At 35.9% G+C, this 21,025-nt stretch overlaps 1 protein-coding gene across 1 annotated transcript in view; it reads right to left on the bottom strand.

The window, feature by feature from the left end:
* The window catches only part of LOC129217817 (cell adhesion molecule Dscam2-like), a 234,892-nt gene extending 215,310 nt beyond the window's left edge, over positions 1 to 19,582 (bottom strand). The window contains exons 1-2 of the mRNA XM_054852155.1: positions 19,561 to 19,582; positions 10,985 to 11,308 (exon numbers count right to left, since the gene is read on the bottom strand). Coding sequence (XP_054708130.1) covers positions 10,985 to 11,308; positions 19,561 to 19,582 — 346 coding nt within the window. The remainder of the gene's footprint in view (positions 1 to 10,984; positions 11,309 to 19,560) is intronic.
* Between the last annotated feature and the right edge of the window lie 1,443 nt (positions 19,583 to 21,025).

The following is a 21,025-nucleotide window of genomic DNA, read 5'->3' as shown; positions in this document are numbered from 1 at the left end:
AATTCGAGTTCGCTCTTCTGAGGTTAAAAATTTGGCCCTGAAAAGGGCATTTGTTTGATAGAAAAATCAGACTCCGAATCCATTTATAATTAAGACGCAAAACTCAATCTTTACCGAGGCCTAAAAAATAAATCAAAGAAAACTTTGTAATTTCTAATTTTTATCTGTTGTTATCTCATATTTATTAACAAATTAAAAATGTTTTTAGTTTGAGCAAGATTTTTGAAATCGGCGAAGTCCGCGCGCAAGCGCAGTTGAAATGGCACACTTGTGATAACCGGGATTTAACGTCGAGTCGTTAAAAGTTGTAGTACTGAAGGAAATGATAACGTGGAAAGAAAAACAGCACATTGTTGTCTTTCTATTGTTAAAAGAACAATAAGCATGTTTTTTTGCTCTTAACATTAACTTCCGTTACTTATTAGCAAAAAACATTCAATTTCTATGAGCATTTCCGTTTTCGTCATTTTCTCTGCAAAAACAAACCTCAGACCTTTCAAACGCACACCTTCTGTATCAAAAAAAAAAAAAAAAACAAAGAGAAAAAAGAATCGAACATTCTGAACTGAATACGAAGTTTTATCTTCCTCTTCGTAACTCAATTTCGAACAATAACCCACGTGTTTTGTTCAGTGATTTATTACCCTGGCCCCAGTATCGAGTTTTTTAAACAGCTCTCTGAAGTAAAGAAAGGAACACGATTTTTCTGCATCATTTTTTATTTACGTTGGACCGACGTCGAAATCGCTGTTTGAATGGAGTTGTGGAGAAGCAATTACTTTGCTGTAAAGAGAATGGAAACGGATAAGTTGAGGTAGGTCAGTCATCAAATATGAAATAAGTTTCCGATGGAAACTATATCTCCTAATTCGTTTTGACCAAGCAGATGGTCAGTAGAACGGTTAGATTATCTTACTGTAATATTTTTTTACTATAATAAAAAAATAAAAAAACATAATATAATAAAAAAAAACATAATGACTTAATTAATATTTTCTTAACATATCAAGCTCGAAAGAAGTTCAAAGGTGTCTGTCCATAGACGTTCAGCATAATCAATAAGTTTTGTTTAGTTTTTAATATTTTTGTGAAAGAGAAATAAATTTTCTGTTATGAGTGTTAAGAAATTACTATCTATTTTGTAAAGAAAAAAAATATCTTTTATTTTCTCGTATTGTGGGGATGAGAAGTTTTCACGAAGTTTTTTCACCTCAGCTATCAACACGAATTTCCTCTTTTATGCTCGCCGAATTAACTTTGATTTGTTTCTTCTCGACGAGGGAAATTAAATTTGTAATGTGCACTCACGAGAAGCCAAAATATCTGTTTTAATCATTTCTGCGCAATGATATCAGTTCTTAGATACGAACGGATATATTTCGCATCCTTCGAAAATGGATAGTTGTGGCCATTTGCTATCCTAGTAAATAGTTTTTTTTTCATGATTTTTTTTATTTACAGCAAGCTCCATGACGCAAATCATACCACATGCATCCACGATCAATTACATTCAGCTAAAGATACACAGAGAACACGTAAATCAGGTGTCCTAACAGCGACAGACAAAGATGAAAAACAGATAGCAAATTCAAAGACAAAGAAGAGGAATTCTGTGAATAAATTCAAGGAACTGCACAATGTACTCAAGTGCAAGCAAATTTTCCAGTTTTGGAGGCCACTTTAGTCCACTTGTTATAACTTGTTTATAAAGTTCATATCGAAGAAAGTCAAACTGAGGACAGAAGAATAAAACATGATCAACAGTCTGAAGTTGATTCAGGTCGCAAGAGCACAGAGGAGAGGTCGCGTGATTGAATCTGAATAAATATTATCTTGTTCTGCAGTGTCCAGATGGAATTTGGGTGAGTATAAATGAGGGATTTAGGTTTTGGACTAATCTCTCATGAGGAAAAAATCTTTTAGTTATTTTCCCATTTTGAGTAAGAAGCCAGTCTTTTTGCCACAAGTCGACAATTTTTTCGTGTATCTGTCTTGAAACGAAACTAAACTCTAGTGGATAGTTTAGGCCAGTTGCTATCCTAGTGGATAGTGAGGGCATCGAAGATTTTAGGGGTCGAGCCTCAACCAGCGTACAATCAAGCAAGTGGTGTTCTAGTCCTGATAAAATTTGGTGCCTCTCCCATACGGAAATCCACACATTCTCAAAGTGATCGTTTCTAAAAAGGGCAGAAAGAAAGAGATAAGGTAAACACACCAGTAGTGGATAGTGCTTAATAGTGCTTCAGTAGTGCCCACTTCAGGGTTTATATTTGGAAAAATATGATTCCAGGTGCAGGAATCACATGCAGGACGTAATACTGCACGCTTGATGCACTTCTGGACCATTGGAAGACCTGGAATCCTATTCTTACTTCCTTTTAAAAAAGGAAGTATTGTATTCGCGAAAAAATTTTCACTCAAAAATCGGCCTTAATTCCCATTTTGCACACCCCCACATGAATGTTGAGTTTTTTTTTTTTTCCACCCGACCACACGTACATATGTATCTAAGAACGTATAGACGCCCGAAATATCAATTTTGCCGTTTCCCGAGTTAATTACAACGAGTTTCCTCGTGACGTCTGTATGTACGTATGTATGTGCGTAAGTGCGTATGTACGTATGTGTGTACATATTTCGCATAACTCAAGACCGGTATGTCCTAGAAAGTTGAAATTTGGTACGTAGACTCCTAGTTTGGTCTAGTTGTGCACCTTCCCTTTTGGTTTCATTAGGGTGTTTCTAAAGGGGTCCTTTTGTCCCTTTTTGGGCGAAAATAATTGTTAACTTCGATGTAAACTCAAGTGGTGTTATAATTTGGCGGACACTTGGCGATATATCGCCAGTCTTTTGGTCGCCAAGTTTTGTCGCCAACTTGGCGACAAATTTGGCGTTTTTTTTAAATCTGGTTTCAAATTGACCACTGTTGGTGATATTTAGAGAGTAAACTATTGAATCACATTAAAATTGCCAATAATGGGGAAATGACATTGAATTGGAGTAAAAGGAAGTCATGTGATGCACGCATCCGCTCGTTTCAAATATAAATCTTGAAGTGGTGACTACTGAAGCACTAGCCACTCCTGGTGTGTTTACCTTAAATCCTATTTTGGTGCCCTAAAAGTTGTGGTTTCCGGGTCAACAAACTCGCAGGACTTTGCCCGTGCATCAATCAGGTACTGGTCTCAACGCCACAAATACCTGCCGAGCATACTCGGAGTACGTTTGTGTTAAACCCATGGATTCAAAAGCTCTGGTCGGTTGATAGCAGTTGGGTTTTTGGAAACTTCGCCCTTCTTAAGATTAATGCCTAAACTGTGAATGTGGAGAAAGATATCGTTTTCCTTTGTTGATTGAGACCAAAATCGGACTCTTGTCCATTTCCCCTCACTTTGCAGGTTTGAGTTTCTCAAGTGAGACAACAACGTTTATGGATTCCGAAAGAAAAATTTTTGTGGTTAGTCCCAGCCCGATGTCTCCCCTCTTCCTATTTGGGTGCTTTTTTTACTTCATTTTTCAAAAAAGGAAGTATTGTATTCGCAAAAAAAATTTCACTCAAAAATCAGCCTTAATTTAAATTTTTCTCACGCCCGAATGAATGTTGATTTTTTTTTCGACCCAATCATACGTGGCTATATGCCTAGGAACGTACAGACACCAGAAATATCCATTTTGAAGACCCCCAAGTTAATTACAACGAATTTTCTAGTGACGTCCGTATGTACGTATGTATGTGCGTATGTGTGTATGTTTCTAACTCAAAAACGGTATGTCCTAGAAAGTTGCAATTTGGTACGCAGACTCCTAGTAAAGTCTAGTTGTGCACCTTCCCTTTTGGTTGCATTCGGATGTTACTAAGGGGGTCTTTTGTCCCTTTTTGGGGGAAATCGTTGTTTATTTCGATGTAAACTCAAGTTGTGTTATAATTTGTTGGACACTTGGCAATATATCGCCAGTCTTTTGGTCGCCAAGTTTTGCCGCCAACTTGGGGACAAATTTGGCGATTTTTTTTTTCTTTTTTTTGAGCAATCACGATTGCTTATTGCTTTCATTTGACTGTTTTTGACGTTCCTTTGATTTTTCATACCGCCACCCTCTGCACCATCACCGTGGACAGGCGGGCTCCTCACGATGCTGCTCCTATAGCGAAAGCCGTCTCCAGGTTGCATCCATGTCCTGCACACACGCGCATACATACACAACTACACACCCACGCACACGCACACACACACGTACACACAAACACAAGCACACACAAACACATACACACATACAAACACTTACACACACAAACACACACGCATACATACACACACATACACACAACTACCCACACATTCCTGCCTGAACACAGACAGAAAGACATATGCCTACACACACATACACATACCCCCCCACACACACATACACATATCCCCCCACACACTTATGCCAGCACACAGACACAAACACACATACCCCGTACACACAAACCCCCCCCCCCACACACACACAAACACACATGCCTACATACACACACTCGTGATTGCGAAAAACATAATTTGAATTCAAGATGTCAAAATTCAAATTTTTTTTTATTTTTTAATTTGGTTCCAATTTGGCCACTGTTGGTGATATTAACAATTGAATCACATTAAAATTGCCAATAATGGGGAAATGACATTAAATTGGAGTAAAAGTACCAACACTGAGAAGTCCTTTGAAGCCCAGAAGCATCCAAACTGTTAGCTTTTAGAATTTCGGACCACGTTTAAGAATTTTTATATACATTTTAATTCGATATTTTTATGTATTTAACTATCTGTTTTTCGTCCCTACATGCATTTTACATAGATAAGAAAAGAACGACAAAAGACTACTTCACAAAACCTGGCGAGTATTGAAAAAATACACGTCCCATGAAGCGTTTTTCACCACTTAATGTGCGTATTTAAGAACTATTTTTTAAAACTGAAATACGTTGATAAAAAATAACTGATAATGCATATTAAGAGGGATGCAAGAAAGTCACGAGACTCCCAGTTTACTGATCAGAATAATAGAAGAGTTAATAAAATAATATATGTATTATGTACATGTATTTAACACGATTAACTTTTAATATAAGTCAAATAAAAGTTTGTATTCATTTTGGAAAAGGTTCATTTCGCTTCGCGATGTCCGATAAGTGTCCATCGCAATTTTTGTATAGCGTCAGTATTGTGAATATTGTCAATAGTCTTATTTTTAACTAAAAAGAGATCTAAGCAGGTTCATGACTCATTTGCTGAATTATTAGAGGGAAGGAAAAGTTGTTAGATAAGTATTTTCTCTTTATTTTGCACATCTAATGGATGTTTTTTGTTGTGAAATTGATCGCTTCCGAAACATTGCGTCGCTAATGAAATTTTGGCGGGAAACTTCACTAATGATCGACTTTTAGTGTATCTTATTTTTCAGCTTTGAAGGGTTTCTAAAATCAGTCTGAGAAGAAAGACATGAAACAACGTTAAAATCAGAATATTTTCAGAAAATTTCGGTTTTGATGAAAGTCGATATTCTAAAATTTCGATCTTGCACGGCAACATACTATATAAGTCGACTTTGTTTAAGAAAACATACATATATACAGTACTGTCTTTTCGTTTTAATAACATTACGCTTGAACTGATAAGTCAAAACAAAGTTTCAACTGAGTTTTTCTTTGAAAATCGCATTTTTTGGGACACAATTTTTTTTAAATTAATCAACTGTCTTAATAAACGAGCTGATGCAAATGTCATTTCCCCATTAATGGCAATTTCAATGTGATTTAATAGTTTACTCTCTAAATATCATCAACAGTGGCCGAATTGAAACAGATTAAAAAAGAAAAAAATCGCCGAATTTGTCGCCAAGTTGGTGACACAACTCGGCGACCAAAAGACTGGCGATATATCGCCAAGTGTCCGCTAAATTATAACACCACTTGAGTTTACATCGAAATTAACAATGATTTCCCCCCAAAAAGGGGCAAAAGACCCCATTAGAAACACCCGAATGCAACCAAAAGGGGAGGTGCACAACTAAACCGCACTAGGAGTCTACGTACCAAATTTCAACTTTCTAGGACTTACCGTTCCTGAGTTATGCGACATACACACGCACATCTACACATACGGACATACGCACATACATACATACGTACATACAGACGTCACGAGAAAATCCGTTGTAATTAACTCGGGAATCGTCATTGTGGATATTTCGCTTGTCTATACGTTCTTAGGCACTTATCCACGTGTGGTCGAGTCGAAAAAAAAAAAACAACTCAATATTCATTCGGGGGGGAGTAAAATGGAAATTAAGGTCGATTTTTGAGTGAAATTTTTTTCGCGAATACAATACTTCCTTTTTTGTAAGAGGAAGTAAAAAGATGCGATGTTACTAATCATATTCATTTCTAAATTTTCGCACATGCAAACAGCTGAGAATAAAATTAAAAATATCAAGGGGCATGCCAATAAAACTGAAAGCGTACGCATTAAATATATTTAGTATCTTTCTAATGTTTTGTGATGCAATTCCAGCAAGTTCATTTATGTTCTTTTTTCCAACTTAAGCTATAAAATTTGAAACAATCTCACAAATTTTTGCGTTATTTTTTTCTGAAATGATCAATTTCACCAGTTTGTTATTTCCGAATTTCATACAATGTGTCTATGATTATTACGCGCTTGTAGTGATGCGTCTTAAAGCTGTACATACGTTTCCAAAAACGAGGAAGCTGAGAAAATAACAGCGCCATTACCTTTTATGCCTTTGATGATTTGATAGCTAAGACAGAAAGTACAATAAACGTGAACGATAGCTGCAAATTTCCCTCTTTACTCTGGTATACGGCACCATTTCTGTAAACTTTGATTACTATTGGCTTCACATGAAAAGGCTTTCAATTTTATGGCCCAACCGTGATAATAAAATTGAGCTATAATCATTTTTGCTCTGGATAAAAAAAAAAAAACCATTTGCTATCGTTGGGTGCAAGTTTTGTTGATCCAAATAAAAACGGACAGAAACTGGATGGTTTGAAAAATAAAGAGCTATTTGAAGAACTGATAGTGGGAGGTTTAATGGCACCGTTAGTGGTATCTCTTTGGCAATTTGCCACTCAAAACATTCAATAGTTTCCTCTTTTTGTCTATTTCGGCTTTGAGAAAATAAAAGAAATGCTGATATCAGGAAAAAATAGCTCCAATCTTGTGTTGCAGTACCTTTCCTCCTGAATCTTTTACTCCGATTTTTTAGTTGTGAAAAAACAATGTGATAAAGTCAATTGTTAGTTTCAAACAATAAATTGTTTTTTTTTCTGCTAAAGACTCAAGGAAATAATGTTATAACCATTCTTTATCAATTAAAGCAGAAAAATCAGGAGCAACAACAAACAGGGTATTCGAAAAAAAAAATCTTTTAGAAGAGTATAAAACTGAAAAAGCAATGTGATAAAGTCAATAGTTAGTTCCAAACAATAAATTGTTTTTTTTTCTGCTAAAGACTCGAGAAAATAATATTATAACCATTCTTTATCAATTAAAGCAGAAAAATCAGGAGCAACAACAAACAGGGTATTCGAAAAAAAAATCTTTTAGAAGAGTATAAAACTGAAAAAGCAATGTGATAAAGTCAATAGTTAGTTCCAAACAATAAATTGTTTTTTTTTTTCTGCTAAAGACTCAAGGAAATAATGTTATAACCATTCTTTATCAATTAAAGCAGAAAAATCAGGAGCAACTACAAACAGGGTATTCGAAAAAAAAATCTTTTGCAAGAGTATAAAACTAAAAAAGCAATGTGATAAAGTCAATAGTTAGCTTCAAACAATAAATTGTTTTTTTTTCTGCTAAAGACTCAAGGAAATAATGTTATAACCATTCTTTATCAATTAAAGCAGAAAAATCAGGAGCAACAACAAACAGGGTATTCGAAAAAAAAAAATTCTTTTAGAAGAGTATAAAACAGAAAAAGCAATGTGATAAAGTCAATAGTTAGTTCCAAACAATAAATTGTTTTTTTTTCTGCTAAAGACTCAAGGAAATAATGTTATAACCATTCTTTATCAATTAAAGCAGAAAAATCAGGAGCAACTACAAACAGGGTATTCGAAAAAAAAAAATCTTTTGCAAGAGTATAAAACTAAAAAAGCAATGTGATAAAGTCAATAGTTAGCTTCAAACAATAAATTGTTTTTTTTTCTGCTAAAGACTCAAGGAAATAATGTTATAACCATTCTTTATCAATTAAAGCAGAAAAATCAGGAGCAACAACAAACAGGGTATTCGAAAAAAAAAATTCTTTTAGAAGAGTATAAAACAGAAAAAGCAATGTGATAAAGTCAATAGTTAGTTCCAAACAATAAATTGTTTTTTTTTCTGCTAAAGACTCAAGGAAATAATGTTATAACCATTCTTTATCAATTAAAGCAGAAAAATCAGGAGCAACTACAAACAGGGTATTCGAAAAAAAAAATCTTTTGCAAGAGTATAAAACTAAAAAAGCAATGTGATAAAGTCAATAGTTAGCTTCAAACAATAAATTGTTTTTTTTTCTGCTAAAGACTCAAGGAAATAATGTTATAACCATTCTTTATCAATTAAAGCAGAAAAATCAGGAGCAACTATAAACAGGGTATTCGAAAAAAAAAATCAAAAATCAATGATCAATGGGAAAGAAAGACATAAAGTAAACCAGTATACGGTGCGTACAGCATACAGTAAGAAAAGCAAATGCACTATAGTTGTACTGTACAGTAGATCCAGTAATGATATTTGTAACTTAAAAAAGTGAAGATGATAATTATTTAGGATGCGTGATCAAACCGTTATTCTAATATATTTTTAAACAGTTGCTTCTTTAATTCTTTTATAACGTTTCCATCTATGGCACAGGTTTCTTTAATTTACAATACAAGAGCAGTTTCTATTTTCATCATTGTCGCGTTCCGCTTAGACACTACTCGGCGAACTTTACGGGTTTCTTTTTCTTGACTTATAAATGTGCGTATGGAAGATTCACTCATACCTAATTGTCATGAAACCTTACTTCAGATGAAATTTTTTAGACGCATTTTTTAGTTGAGATTCAGCTTTTCAAGCAGCTTTAACATCCAGAAGGTTTAGCTTTCCTTTAATTGTTAAAAACTTTCTCTTTTTCTTTCTATCTTCACAAATTTTAGATCAAACAGCGTTCTTGGGTGTCATTATATTTCAAAAACTTTCTAATTTAGAATGAAAAAAAATAAATGGAAAATAAGGAGTAGTTATTTGTGTGAGCGATGTTCAGATTAGTACGGTGTGGGAACTTCCGCTCGCAGTGAAACAAAAGGGAGGAAGGCCTATTCACGAAAAAAATATATATATAGTAGCCAATTACAAAGACATTACTTGCGCACGATCGTTCCCCACCGAAAATTTTCGCGTTGCGGGCAGGAATTCGCGTTAGGCCTAAAATTCTTTACTGGTGAAAAAATCGCGTTATAGCCGTTTCGCGTAAGTCGGATCGCGTTGTAGCGGGACTCGACTGTAATATCCTTACCACGAAATGGTGAATAACAGAATCGGAGGCAAATGTCATCTCACTGAAGCTGAGAGTGGCAACAAACTGGTAGATAAAGTGCATTTATCTCACTAGCGTGAGTCTGGAGCATGGTGTAGTAACTTACTGCTAAACATACAGAAATTGTTATATATTTTATTGTATTGAATTGTTGGACCAGTAGAGTACGACTGATATATTGGCACCTTCGAATTATATAATTGTAGACAAGATTTTTTCGCGGTGAATATCAAGAATGATCAGAATGAATCTAAAATAGACGGTACGATTTTACTGTACGATAGAAAACGTCTAAATAAGTGAGAATAAATAGGAACTGTAACCGGAATAGGATCGTAAATGCAATGCTGTCGCGCTCCATGCACACAAATCCAGAAACTGACTGACACCAAACAGGTCACCAATTTATCCAACAAAGACAATTTCACACAATATTTTAGTTTTTAAAAAGGTTTAAAACGGTTGCTTACAGTTGCAACCAGTAACTAAAATACTCGCGTAGCAACAACAACGCAGTAATTGGTTAAAACTTGTCAGGGTGGCTCATCGTTGCGACGCATGTAATATAGCTGCAGACCTCAAAGAGCTATTTAAAATATTTTTTAAAAAACAAAGTCGTCTTCGTGTAGCAAATTTGTAACCTGATTAGAATCAGACAGCTTCTGGGTTTCTTGTGAATGTAGCGCGTCAGCGTTGCTTTTGAGACCGAACGCTACTATACATTATTGCTTGTTTTGATGCTTTCAGTTATACAGTAAAGTTCTAACGTCTTGTTGAGACGTGTATAAGTGAGAGATCAGTGCATGGTAGAGCCCCTTGAAAAGGACAGGCTGACTTATCTGACATTTTGGTTCCAAGACAAAATTGGATCCAACCTCGTGTCTAGTATTTATAAATACGTTATAATACTCGCTGGTTGCTATGTCGTAAAACAATTAATGATAAGTTGAGTAAAATGTCACTTATGGTGAATCTAGAAAGATACCTTAGCTCACAAATTCAACAAAAATGTATCGGGAAATGTTTACTGTAATAAACCTCATTTTCACACCTTATTTGTTTTTAATTTGTATTAATTAAATCGTCTTCATCTACAGAAAAAAATAATCAAACATCAATCAGGCAACACATCTGAAGCTTGAGCACCAGTTTTCTGCAATGAGGCTTTTGTACAAATACTATTGTTTTCGCACGACAAATATGGAACCAAAATGTCGGATAAGTCAGCTCCTCTTATATAGGAGCCTTAGTGCATGGGAATTCGTTAAGACGCCAAGCAGTACTGAAAAAACACTTCGAGAACATTTATTTATCGCAAAAGCACTCGCTTTAAAAAAATATCCATCCCGAATGTCTCTCTTTTAGCTCCCTCCCAGTGAAAATAAAAAAGATTGATGAAGATTTTGAAGCTCACCTGCTTTGACTCGGACTTCTCTGCTGACGATGCTCCCTATGACATTCGTCGCCACACACCTGTAGACAGCATCATGGACTCCTTGCCTGAAGTTCTCTGCTGAAAAGGGCGGGAAGACCAGCAGCCCGTCCGGCCTCGTGTGCCGGACTCCTGCCACGTCCGGTAAAGGGCTGCCGTCCTGCTGCGTCCACGTGACCAGTGGCGTAGGGTTTCCCTTGGCGAGGCAGGGCACGATCGTGGCAGTGTCATTGTGGAATTCCACGTGACTGGGGGGCTCGTTGAAGAAGCTTGGTCCTCGCTGGATATCCTGGTTGATAATTAGTCCTAGGAAGAAAAAAAAATGATTAAAAAATAATAATTTGAATTTTGACATCTTGAATTCAAATTATGTTTTTCGCAATCACGAGTGTGTGTGGGGGGGGGGGGATATGTGTGTTTGTGTGTATGGGGTATGTGTGTGTAGGCATGTGTGTTTGTGTCTGTGTGCAGGCATGAAAGTGTGGGTAGTTTTGTGGGTGTGTGTGTAGGTTTTTGTGTGTGTATATGTGTAAGTGTCTGTATGTATGTGTGTTTGTGTGTGTGTGTGTGTAGTTGTGTATGTATGCTCGTGTGTGTAGGACATGGATGCAACCTGGAGACGGCTTTCGCTATAGGAGCAGCAGCATGAGGAGCCGCCTGTCCACGGCGATGGTGCAGAGGGTGGCGGTGGGAAAAATCAAAGGACCTCAAAAACAGTCAAATGAAAGCAATAAGCAATCGTGATTGCTCAATAAGTTGAAGGTATACGGAAAATGATATTTGATGAGTTTAGTATATCAAACCTCTTCAATCCATGAATTTCCAAAAGTAGTTTTTTTTTATTTTGAAGCAATCATGAGCTATGAAAAGGAACATTTGTAGAAACAAGAAACCCAAGGAGTAGGGACCTATCGCAATTTGTGATTTCGAAAAACATAATTTGAGTTCGAGACGTCAAAGTTCATATGAATGCCTAGAGCTGGATGCAGGAGCTCTTTTTTTTTTTTTTTTTTGCCATTATTTCATTAATTTGTGTAGAACGAAAACCTCTCAGTTTAGTTGAAAACCGCTGCCAAAAACCAACTTAATTTCAGAACTAGCTTTTGCAGTGTAAAATGTACAGGTAACACCAGCAACGTTATTGCGATAAACTGCTAAATCGACTCATATTTTGATTGTGTAGGCAAGTAAATGGCAAAAAAAGTGCGAAGTCACGGGAATTGAATTTGAATTTGAGTGGAAAATTTATGTTTAAAAATAAAAAATAAATAAAATGACGCCGATTAAATTAAAACCAGTCCAGTCCTAATTTTCATCTGTAAATATTAGGGCAGTATTGTTCATTTAAAAAAGAAAGCAAAAACAAAGAGTTGTACACTAAATATTTTACCTACAATATATATATATATATATATATATATATATATATATATATATATATATATATATATTCCAATATATATATATATATATATATATATATATATATATTGGAAAAACTAAGTGGGTTGAACGAGAAACCTTTTCTTTTTTTTTGGCTCTGATGATCTGTTGGACGCAGAACATGAGAACCAAATGGTATGCCTGTGAGCGTAGAAAAAGTTTTGACGACAAAGACTTGAACTTTGGCAAATTAAATCAGGGTGTGACAAAGCTGCTTGTTTCAGCTGCGTCTAACGTTCACTGCTGAATGGCTGCTGGTTGGATGGCTTAATCACATTTGTCAATTGCCCTTGATGACGGTCACGTCTTTATTGTTTGGCGGTTTTTGAAATCTGTATTTGCATATTATTTATCTGTATGTTTAAGTGGCAGTTGGCGGAGCTGTTCTCAAGTCCCCATGAAACTATGTACCACAAAGTGACGTAAAACTTTGGGGGTGACGTTATAAGATTGATTGCCACGTGTTAATAATTATCCATAAGGTTCAAAATTTCTCTCAATCGAACATTGGCGAATTCTCTCCTAATATGTTAACAAAAATAATTACAACTGGGGGATATCTTTTTAACTTCTCGACAAGCCCATAACTCCAAGCAAATAGGACATCGTCATTTAATGAAGCACTGGAGACTGGTGCCATGTTTTAGTCATAGAAGTCAATCTGTAAAGTTTTATTTGCATAAATTTTACCAAAAGGAAACAAGCTTTTCAATACGTAAAGAAATATTTTCTCTAATATAAAAAAGTAAATGAAGGTGAAGATAGGGGAGGGTGGCCCAAAGCGAGTAGGCCTTCGTATGCTCCCGAATCGTGTGTCAGCGGCGGTGCATATATATATATATATATATATATATATATATATATTGTTTACATGGACACCCTCGAGTTTTAGTCATTCCCAGTGAAGCGGCGTGACTCAACCGGGTTTAAAATTAAAAAAAAAAAAAAAGATTCATTTCTATAAAAAAAGATTTGTTACTTGTGATTAGTATAAGACCAGCTTATATTTTTGATTGTCAATAATATTACGTTATTCTGACACCGTCCACTTACAAAGTACGATGATCATTCCGTTTCTTTTAGCTATTTATTTATGGTTATAACTATTAAAATAAAACACACGCTTTTGGGCAAAGCGGGTATTGGATTTAATTATGTATTTATTAATAATTTCTTGACGCATGCACTGGCGTAGATTTTCTATTTTAATAGGGTATGTATAACTTTAAAAAGTTTATTTTGTTGATGGCAATTAATTAGTATATCAATTTATTCAGTTATTTCTTTATGTTTTATAAACAAATGTACTGACTTTAAATTGGATAATTATAACTTTTTATACATTTTTTTGAATGGCAAGTAGCTAGTCAACTGATTTAATCATTTATAACTTCATATTTGATTGGCAAATGTACCAAATTACAATTATTTAAGCTTACCCGCTCTGGCCCCCTAGTAGGTCAAAGCGGGTTTTTCAAGTGTTTGAAATGTTTGATTATAAATAAGTACTGGGTTTTTAATAATAGAAAAATTACTTTTTATTTTGAAGTTCAAGAACCCTGCTAGGAAAAAAAAACCGAAATTGTTGCGATAAAAATTCAAAAACTGCAACTTTTGAACGTTCTTTGAAAACCTACCCGCTTTGGGCCACCCTCCACTATATTCTTAGGTGTATTTCTTCTAGATACAGGATATTTAGGTTTTCAATATGTTATTCGTCTGTAGCACGCAGAGCAGACAGGAAGGAAAAAGACAAAAAAGTGCAATTTTGCTTGTGTACTTCATACTCAACGTTTTTACTAGTGTACAGACCAAGGATACGATAAATTACAAAGATTCGTTATAATGTTATAAGTTAAAATGTGTACATATTCGGCATTTGTGAGACATTCAGTAAATTACCGCCCATTAGCCAGGGCTAAAGCAGAATTACTTCGCCAGATCAGTCATTTCCAGCCGAGGACTGCAGTTTCGTGCTTATTAGCACTCATCAGCCTGGCATAGAAAAGTGACTGAGCTGGAGATGGAAAACCTCTTAAGGAAGCAAAAAGTGCCAAACAAACTGGTAGCTAATATAGAAGTAGCACAGACCAGATGAGTGACCGAAGCAATGGTTCGGTTCAACTCCAAGATTGAAGGCAAGGCATAGTACATTCAGTAAATTACCGCCCATTAACCAGGGCTAAAGCAGAAATACCTCGCCAGCTCAGTCATTTCCAGCCGAGGACTGCAGTTTCGTGCTTATTAGCACTCATCAGCCCGGCATAGGAAAGTGACTGAGCTGGAAAACCTCATAAGGAAGCAAAGAGTGCCAAACAAACTGGTTTCTAATATAGAAGTAGCACAGACCGGACGAGTGACCGAAGCAATGGTTCGGTTCAACTCCAAGATTGAAGGCAAGGCATGGTACATTCAGTAAATTACCGTCCATTAACCAGGGCTAAAGCAGAAATACATCGCCAGCTCAATCATTTCCAGCCGAGGACTGCAGTTTCGTGCTTATTAGCACTCATCAGCCCGGCATAGGAAAGTGACTGAGCTGGAAAACCTCATAAGGAAGCAAAGAGTGCCAAACAAACTGGTTTCTAATATAGAAGTAGCACAGACCGGACGAGTGACCGAAGCAATGGTTCGGTTCAACTCGAAGATTGAAGGCAAGGCACGGTACATTCAGTAAATTACCGCCCATTAGCCAGGGCTAAAGCAGAAATACATCGCCAGCTCAATCATTTCCAGCCGAGGACTGCAGTTTCGTGCTTATTAGCACTCATCAGCCCGGCATAGGAAAGTGACTGAGCTGGAAAACCTCATAAGGAAGCAAAGAGTGCCAAACAAACTGGTTTCTAATATAGAAGTAGCACAGACCGGACGAGTGACCGAAGCAATGGTTCGGTTCAACTCCAAGATTGAAGGCAAGGCATGGTACATTCAGTAAATTACCGTCCATTAACCAGGGCTAAAGCAGAAATACATCGCCAGCTCAATCATTTCCAGCCGAGGACTGCAGTTTCGTGCTTATTAGCACTCATCAGCCCGGCATAGGAAAGTGACTGAGCTGGAAAACCTCATAAGGAAGCAAAGAGTGCCAAACAAACTGGTTTCTAATATAGAAGTAGCACAGACCGGACGAGTGACTGAAGCAATGGTTCGGTTCAACTCTAAGATTGAAGGCAAGGCATGGTACATTCAGTAAATTACCGCCCATTAGCTAGGGCTAAAGCAGAAATTTATGAAATACATCGCCAGCTCAGTCATTTCCAGCCGAGGACTACAGTTTCGTGCTTAGAGTTGAACCGAACCATTGCTTCGGTCACTCATCTGGTCCGTGCTAATTCGGCTGGAAATGACTGAGCTGGCGATGTATTTCATGTATTTGTGAGACATTTTTCACCAAATCGTAAAATAAAATACCGTTAGGTGAAAACATCGCAATGCATTTTATAGATCAGCACCTTTTAATAGAAACTAATTTCAAGATGATGGCAGAAGTTTCGCTTCGTTTGGTTTCAAGTCAGATGATAAGTTTAAGTAACAAGTTCAAACAGATCTTTTCTTTCAAGCTGTTAAAGGAAAGCCAGCACTCTGCGTAAGATCTGAATCTTTACTGATGTCTTCCAATAAGCTCCCTCGCGCAAATGCATTATCTGAAAGGTATCCTATCATGCCTTTGGAAAACAAGGGATTGCAGCGTATTAGCCAGACTGCAGAAGTTAATTAAAGCGTATCGCTGATAAGAGTGTCATTTCGAACACCAAATTGCGTAGCGCAAATGTCAAACGATTCTAAAGTCAATGCCAAATGAGCGAGTCGAGATTTAAATTAAACTTCGCTTTTCAGACTACGAAATTTCAGATAGAAATTAATTAATTTTCTTAAACTGTGTGAAATTGTTAAAGCTCAGTTTCTACATTTCTTTCCATATTTTGGTGAGTATTATTTCCAGAACCTTGTTTTTTTTTTTTTTTTTTTTTGAGCAATCACGATTGCTTATTGTTCTCATTTGATTGTTTTTAGAGTTACGCTGATTTTATTTCCCCCCCCCGCCTCCCTCTGCAGCACCACCGTCGACGGGCCTCACGATGCTGCTCCTCTAGCGAAAAGAGTTTTCAGGTTGCGTCCATATTCTGCACACACACGCATGCATACACACACACATACCCACATACACACATATGCACACACACATACCCACACACTCATGCCTGCACACAGACACAAACTCATGCCTACACACACACAGACACACACACACGTACACGCCTGCACACAGACACAAACACACGCACCTACACACACACTCACACACATACCCACACACATACACATTTATACACACACATACCTGCACACAGACACAAACACACATACACGAATACCCACACATGCCTACATACACGCGTACCCACACACACACACATGCCTGCACACCCGCAAAAAAAACACGTGATTGCGAAAAACATAATTTGAATTCAAGATGTCAAAATTCAAATTAAATAATTTTTTTAATTTTTTTAAATTTTTTTTATTTTTTTTTTTATGAAGTGCTTTTTAAGTTCTTCCTTAATAGAAAAAAAATGTATGAGGAAAAATACATGCTGCATTGGGTCAAGCTTCAATTAAGTTGGTTAAGAGAAACTGACATCAACACGATGACGATTTAGTTAAGGTAACAAAGGTGAATGTTTCCTGAATATCAGCAGAAAATTTCTTCTTCAAAAACACATTCTTGAAATCGGTTCTCATGATCACCGAATGTGAGATCGCGTTAACCAAAAATGGCTGACTTTTAAGAGATAACCTTTATATCAGCCATTCTCAACCGGTGGAACAGCGGACTGGCCCCGGTCCGTGAACAAATTTGACCGTTTTTCACTCATCAACGCTAAAAAATAGTCTTTACTCAAAATAAAAGAAGAAAAACTAATAGTAATGATAATAATAATATCCTTTACAACATTCTTTAAGTAAATTTTGTTAACTAATTTTCTGTGTTTTTCCACCAATATTTATCACTTGTCCGTAATTTTTTTTGAGCAATCACGATTGCTTATTGTTCTCATTTGACCGTTTTTGGTGTCCGTGCCTTTTCCAACTTGGACCAGAAGCCTTTGCAGCACCACCGTCCACCGTCCTCTGCTGGCGGCGCGGCGCGGCTGCTCCGATTTCGAGCTATCCGCTTCTCCTGTCGGAGGCGTCCATGTCCTACACACACGCACGTTCACACACACACACGACTTCACACACATACACACACACGACTTCACACACATCCACTCACACACGCCTACGTGCATACACACAGGTCTACGCACACACACAACTATGCACAAGTAACCGCCCAGGAGGAGAGGCAGACTTGAGGGGGACAGGAGCCGTTTCTTGAAACAATAACTCCAATGAGAAGGGTCCTGTCTCAGTTCGTGATTGCGAAAAACATAATTTGAATTCAAAATTTCTGAATTCATTTTTTTTTTCACATGTCTTTAACGGATACGGACAAAGTTTTTTTTTAAAAGAGAAGAAAGAATAGTCACCCCCTTCCGGGGGGGGGAAATATCACCTTAACTGATCAATAGTGATTTTTTTTTTTTTTTTTTTGCATAAAGAAAATCAACCTCGCCGGTGCTCGAATTTTTCTCAAATCTTTTGCCGATCCACGAACCAAAAAAAGGCTGAGGAACGCTGCTTTATATTGCTTCTAAAAATCAGTGTGTAAGATCAAAACATTTCTAAAAAAGACTCGCTGTGAAAACACACCTGTAAGATTGTTTATGACGAACAAAGAATGAGAAATCACGGAAGCAGAAAAAAACATTTTTAACGTGTTAAGGTTTTAATTATAAGTGAAAAAAAGCAGGTAGAAATTATAGGAATGAATTTTTTTTTCTGAAATCACGTTGACTGTGAAAATTGAATAAGTGTTCAAAGGGCTCACATAACCAAGCAAATTGTTTTAACACAGCATGCTTCGTTGAAGATCGCATTTTCGTTCAGGTCAATTTATTAAAGTAATATTTGTCAATGAGTTAAGCATTGTTCTGTCAGAGATGCAAACTTTAAATAATATTCTAATGGTAAAGGACAAAAAATCTCACAAAATGTAAAAATTATTTTTGTTTTTGAAAGTTTGACCGGAAAATTTTTGGGCACATTTGTCGATGAGTTAAGCATTGTTCTGTCAGAGATGCAAACTTTAAACAATATTCTAATGGTAAAAGACAAAAAATCTCACAAAATGTGAAAATTATTTTTGTTTTTGAAAGTTTGACCGGAAAATTTTTGGGCACATTTGTCTATGAGTTAAGCATTGTTCTGTCAGAGATGTAAGCTTTAAATAATATTCTAATGGTAAAAGACAAAAAATCTCACCAAATGTGAAAATAATTTTTGTCTTTGAAAGTTTGACCGGAAAATTTTAGGACACATTTGTCCATGAGTTAAGCATTGTTCTGTCAGAGATGCAAACTTTAAATAATATTCTAATGGTAAAGGACAAAAAATCTCACAAAATGTAAAAGCTATTTTTGTTTTTGAAAGTTTGACCGGAAAATTTTTGGACACATTTATCGGAAACAGAGCTTGAACTTTTCAGCTATTTTGTTTTAGTTACATTCGGCAGTGTTTGCGAGATATAATCACTACTTAACGATAATAAGAAAGGGGTATTAATGTGACAAACAAGGATTTTTCAGCGTAATGGGAAGCAACAAAGAAGGTTTTTAGTACCTTTTTTTCTATAAATTAAACTTTGTTCTCAGAAGAAAAAGCTGAAAATAAGTGAGTTCAACTCAATGATTTGCAGTCATAAAATTAATTATACATGAGATGACTCTGATTTTGAAATACAGTAAAATCCCTCTAATGCGGACACTAACGGGACAAATTTTTTTGTCCGCAATATAGAGGTGTCCGCAGGACAGGGGTTTAATAATATTGTTTGCATTGGAACTGGGGAATTAAAAATTGTCCGCATAAGAGGGGTGTCCGCCTTTGAGGGGTGTCCATTAGGAGGGGTTTCACTGTAATTGCATTTGTTCATGTCCGATTTTTATTGAATTAAACAATATAAAAGTTACAATTCCATTAACGCTAGAATTACGGCAATCTTCACATACCTAGAAATACGGCGGGAGTCATTTTGACCCCTGAGAAGAAATCTGCTTAGTTCCCTACATAATGTTGTGCATTTGTAAAAATTAGTTTAAAATCAAAATATTTAGAATAAATACAGATTACTTAAAGGCTGCAGGGATTGTAAAGATGTATATTAAAGCATTTAAAAAAAGTTTAAAAGCTCTTTAAACAGTCAGCGCTTTTTCATTTGCATTTCAGAAACTAGCGACTAATGCTTTCTTTTATGTACAAAAACATTATAAATGCTTCAAGTTCCTGCAATGCTATATTCTTAGAGGCATTTTAAAGATTCTGTTGCGTTTCAGCATCAATAAATATATTTCTATTTATTTTTCAGGTCAAAATGGTCAAAAAGTCAAAATAACACCTGTTACGTATAATCCTTTAGTTTGGGTTTAGAATAAATTCAGTATTCTTGAAAGCTTTTTATTATTACACAGCACTGTTATTTAGGAAAAGTCAAGAAAGGATTAAGCTTTTTATGAAAATACAGACGAGCAGTTAGCAAAATAAGTAAGTCTGCTTGGGGGTCAAACTGACCCCTCCCGTAATTCTAGTGTTAAATATAATATTTAATTTTGATATTATTCCTTAACGTATCATGTGAATTACTTTGTACTTCTATGCATAAAATAAAACACATTGAAAGTACATTTTTGTACTTACTCAGTGAATACGGTGGTGGCGGAGCCCCCAATTTTCCATAATGCTTAGCCCCTTCAGACCTGGTGTCCGGTATACCGGACACATACTTTAAACAGCTGCTAATCATTTAATAATTGATTTAATTAGTTGATTTTTTTGTAGTTGACTCTTTACTAACAATTACATACAAGGATTGAGAGATAGAGAGTGGCTTATTTTTCCAACCATGGATTTTCATCTGAAAAGCGAGGTTTTTTTCCTGATTTTTAAAAAAATATATAATCTTTAATTAATCGTTTCAAACGCTTATATTATGTTTTATAATTGCTTGTAGAACATTTTATAATGAAGTTTGTTCGGTATTTTATCGTTTTTGTATATGAAATATTGATTTCATAAATATAAATCCGGAATATTGGACGTGCCATAACTCTTTTAATTTTTCTCCTACAAACTCAAAATTTTGTCTATAAGATACCCTTTACTATAGTACACTGTGTACCAAATATCAACATTTTTGGTCTAATATTACATAATTCCGACTGAAGGAGTTAAATCTGGGTACCCTGTTCAGTTTGTCTATGTTTACATCTGGCTGCCCGGTCTTCTCCACTGAACTTTCTCTTTGTCAGGTGTCGACGAAGCTAAAACCGGACTCTTATCTCTACATAGTATAAAATGAAGCCCCAAAAAGCGTCTGTTTGTTTGATCTCGCAAAACTCGAGAACTATCCGACCGATTGCGCTGAAATTTTCACAGTTTGTTCCTTTAGGCACTTCTTTTCTCATTAAATAAATCAAT

This window comes from Uloborus diversus, chromosome 2 (genome assembly GCF_026930045.1).
Source record: "Uloborus diversus isolate 005 chromosome 2, Udiv.v.3.1, whole genome shotgun sequence".
Classification (NCBI taxonomy): domain Eukaryota; kingdom Metazoa; phylum Arthropoda; class Arachnida; order Araneae; family Uloboridae; genus Uloborus; species Uloborus diversus.
Note: the sequence above shows the minus strand (reverse complement) of the source record. Positions and strands in the feature narration are given on the sequence as shown.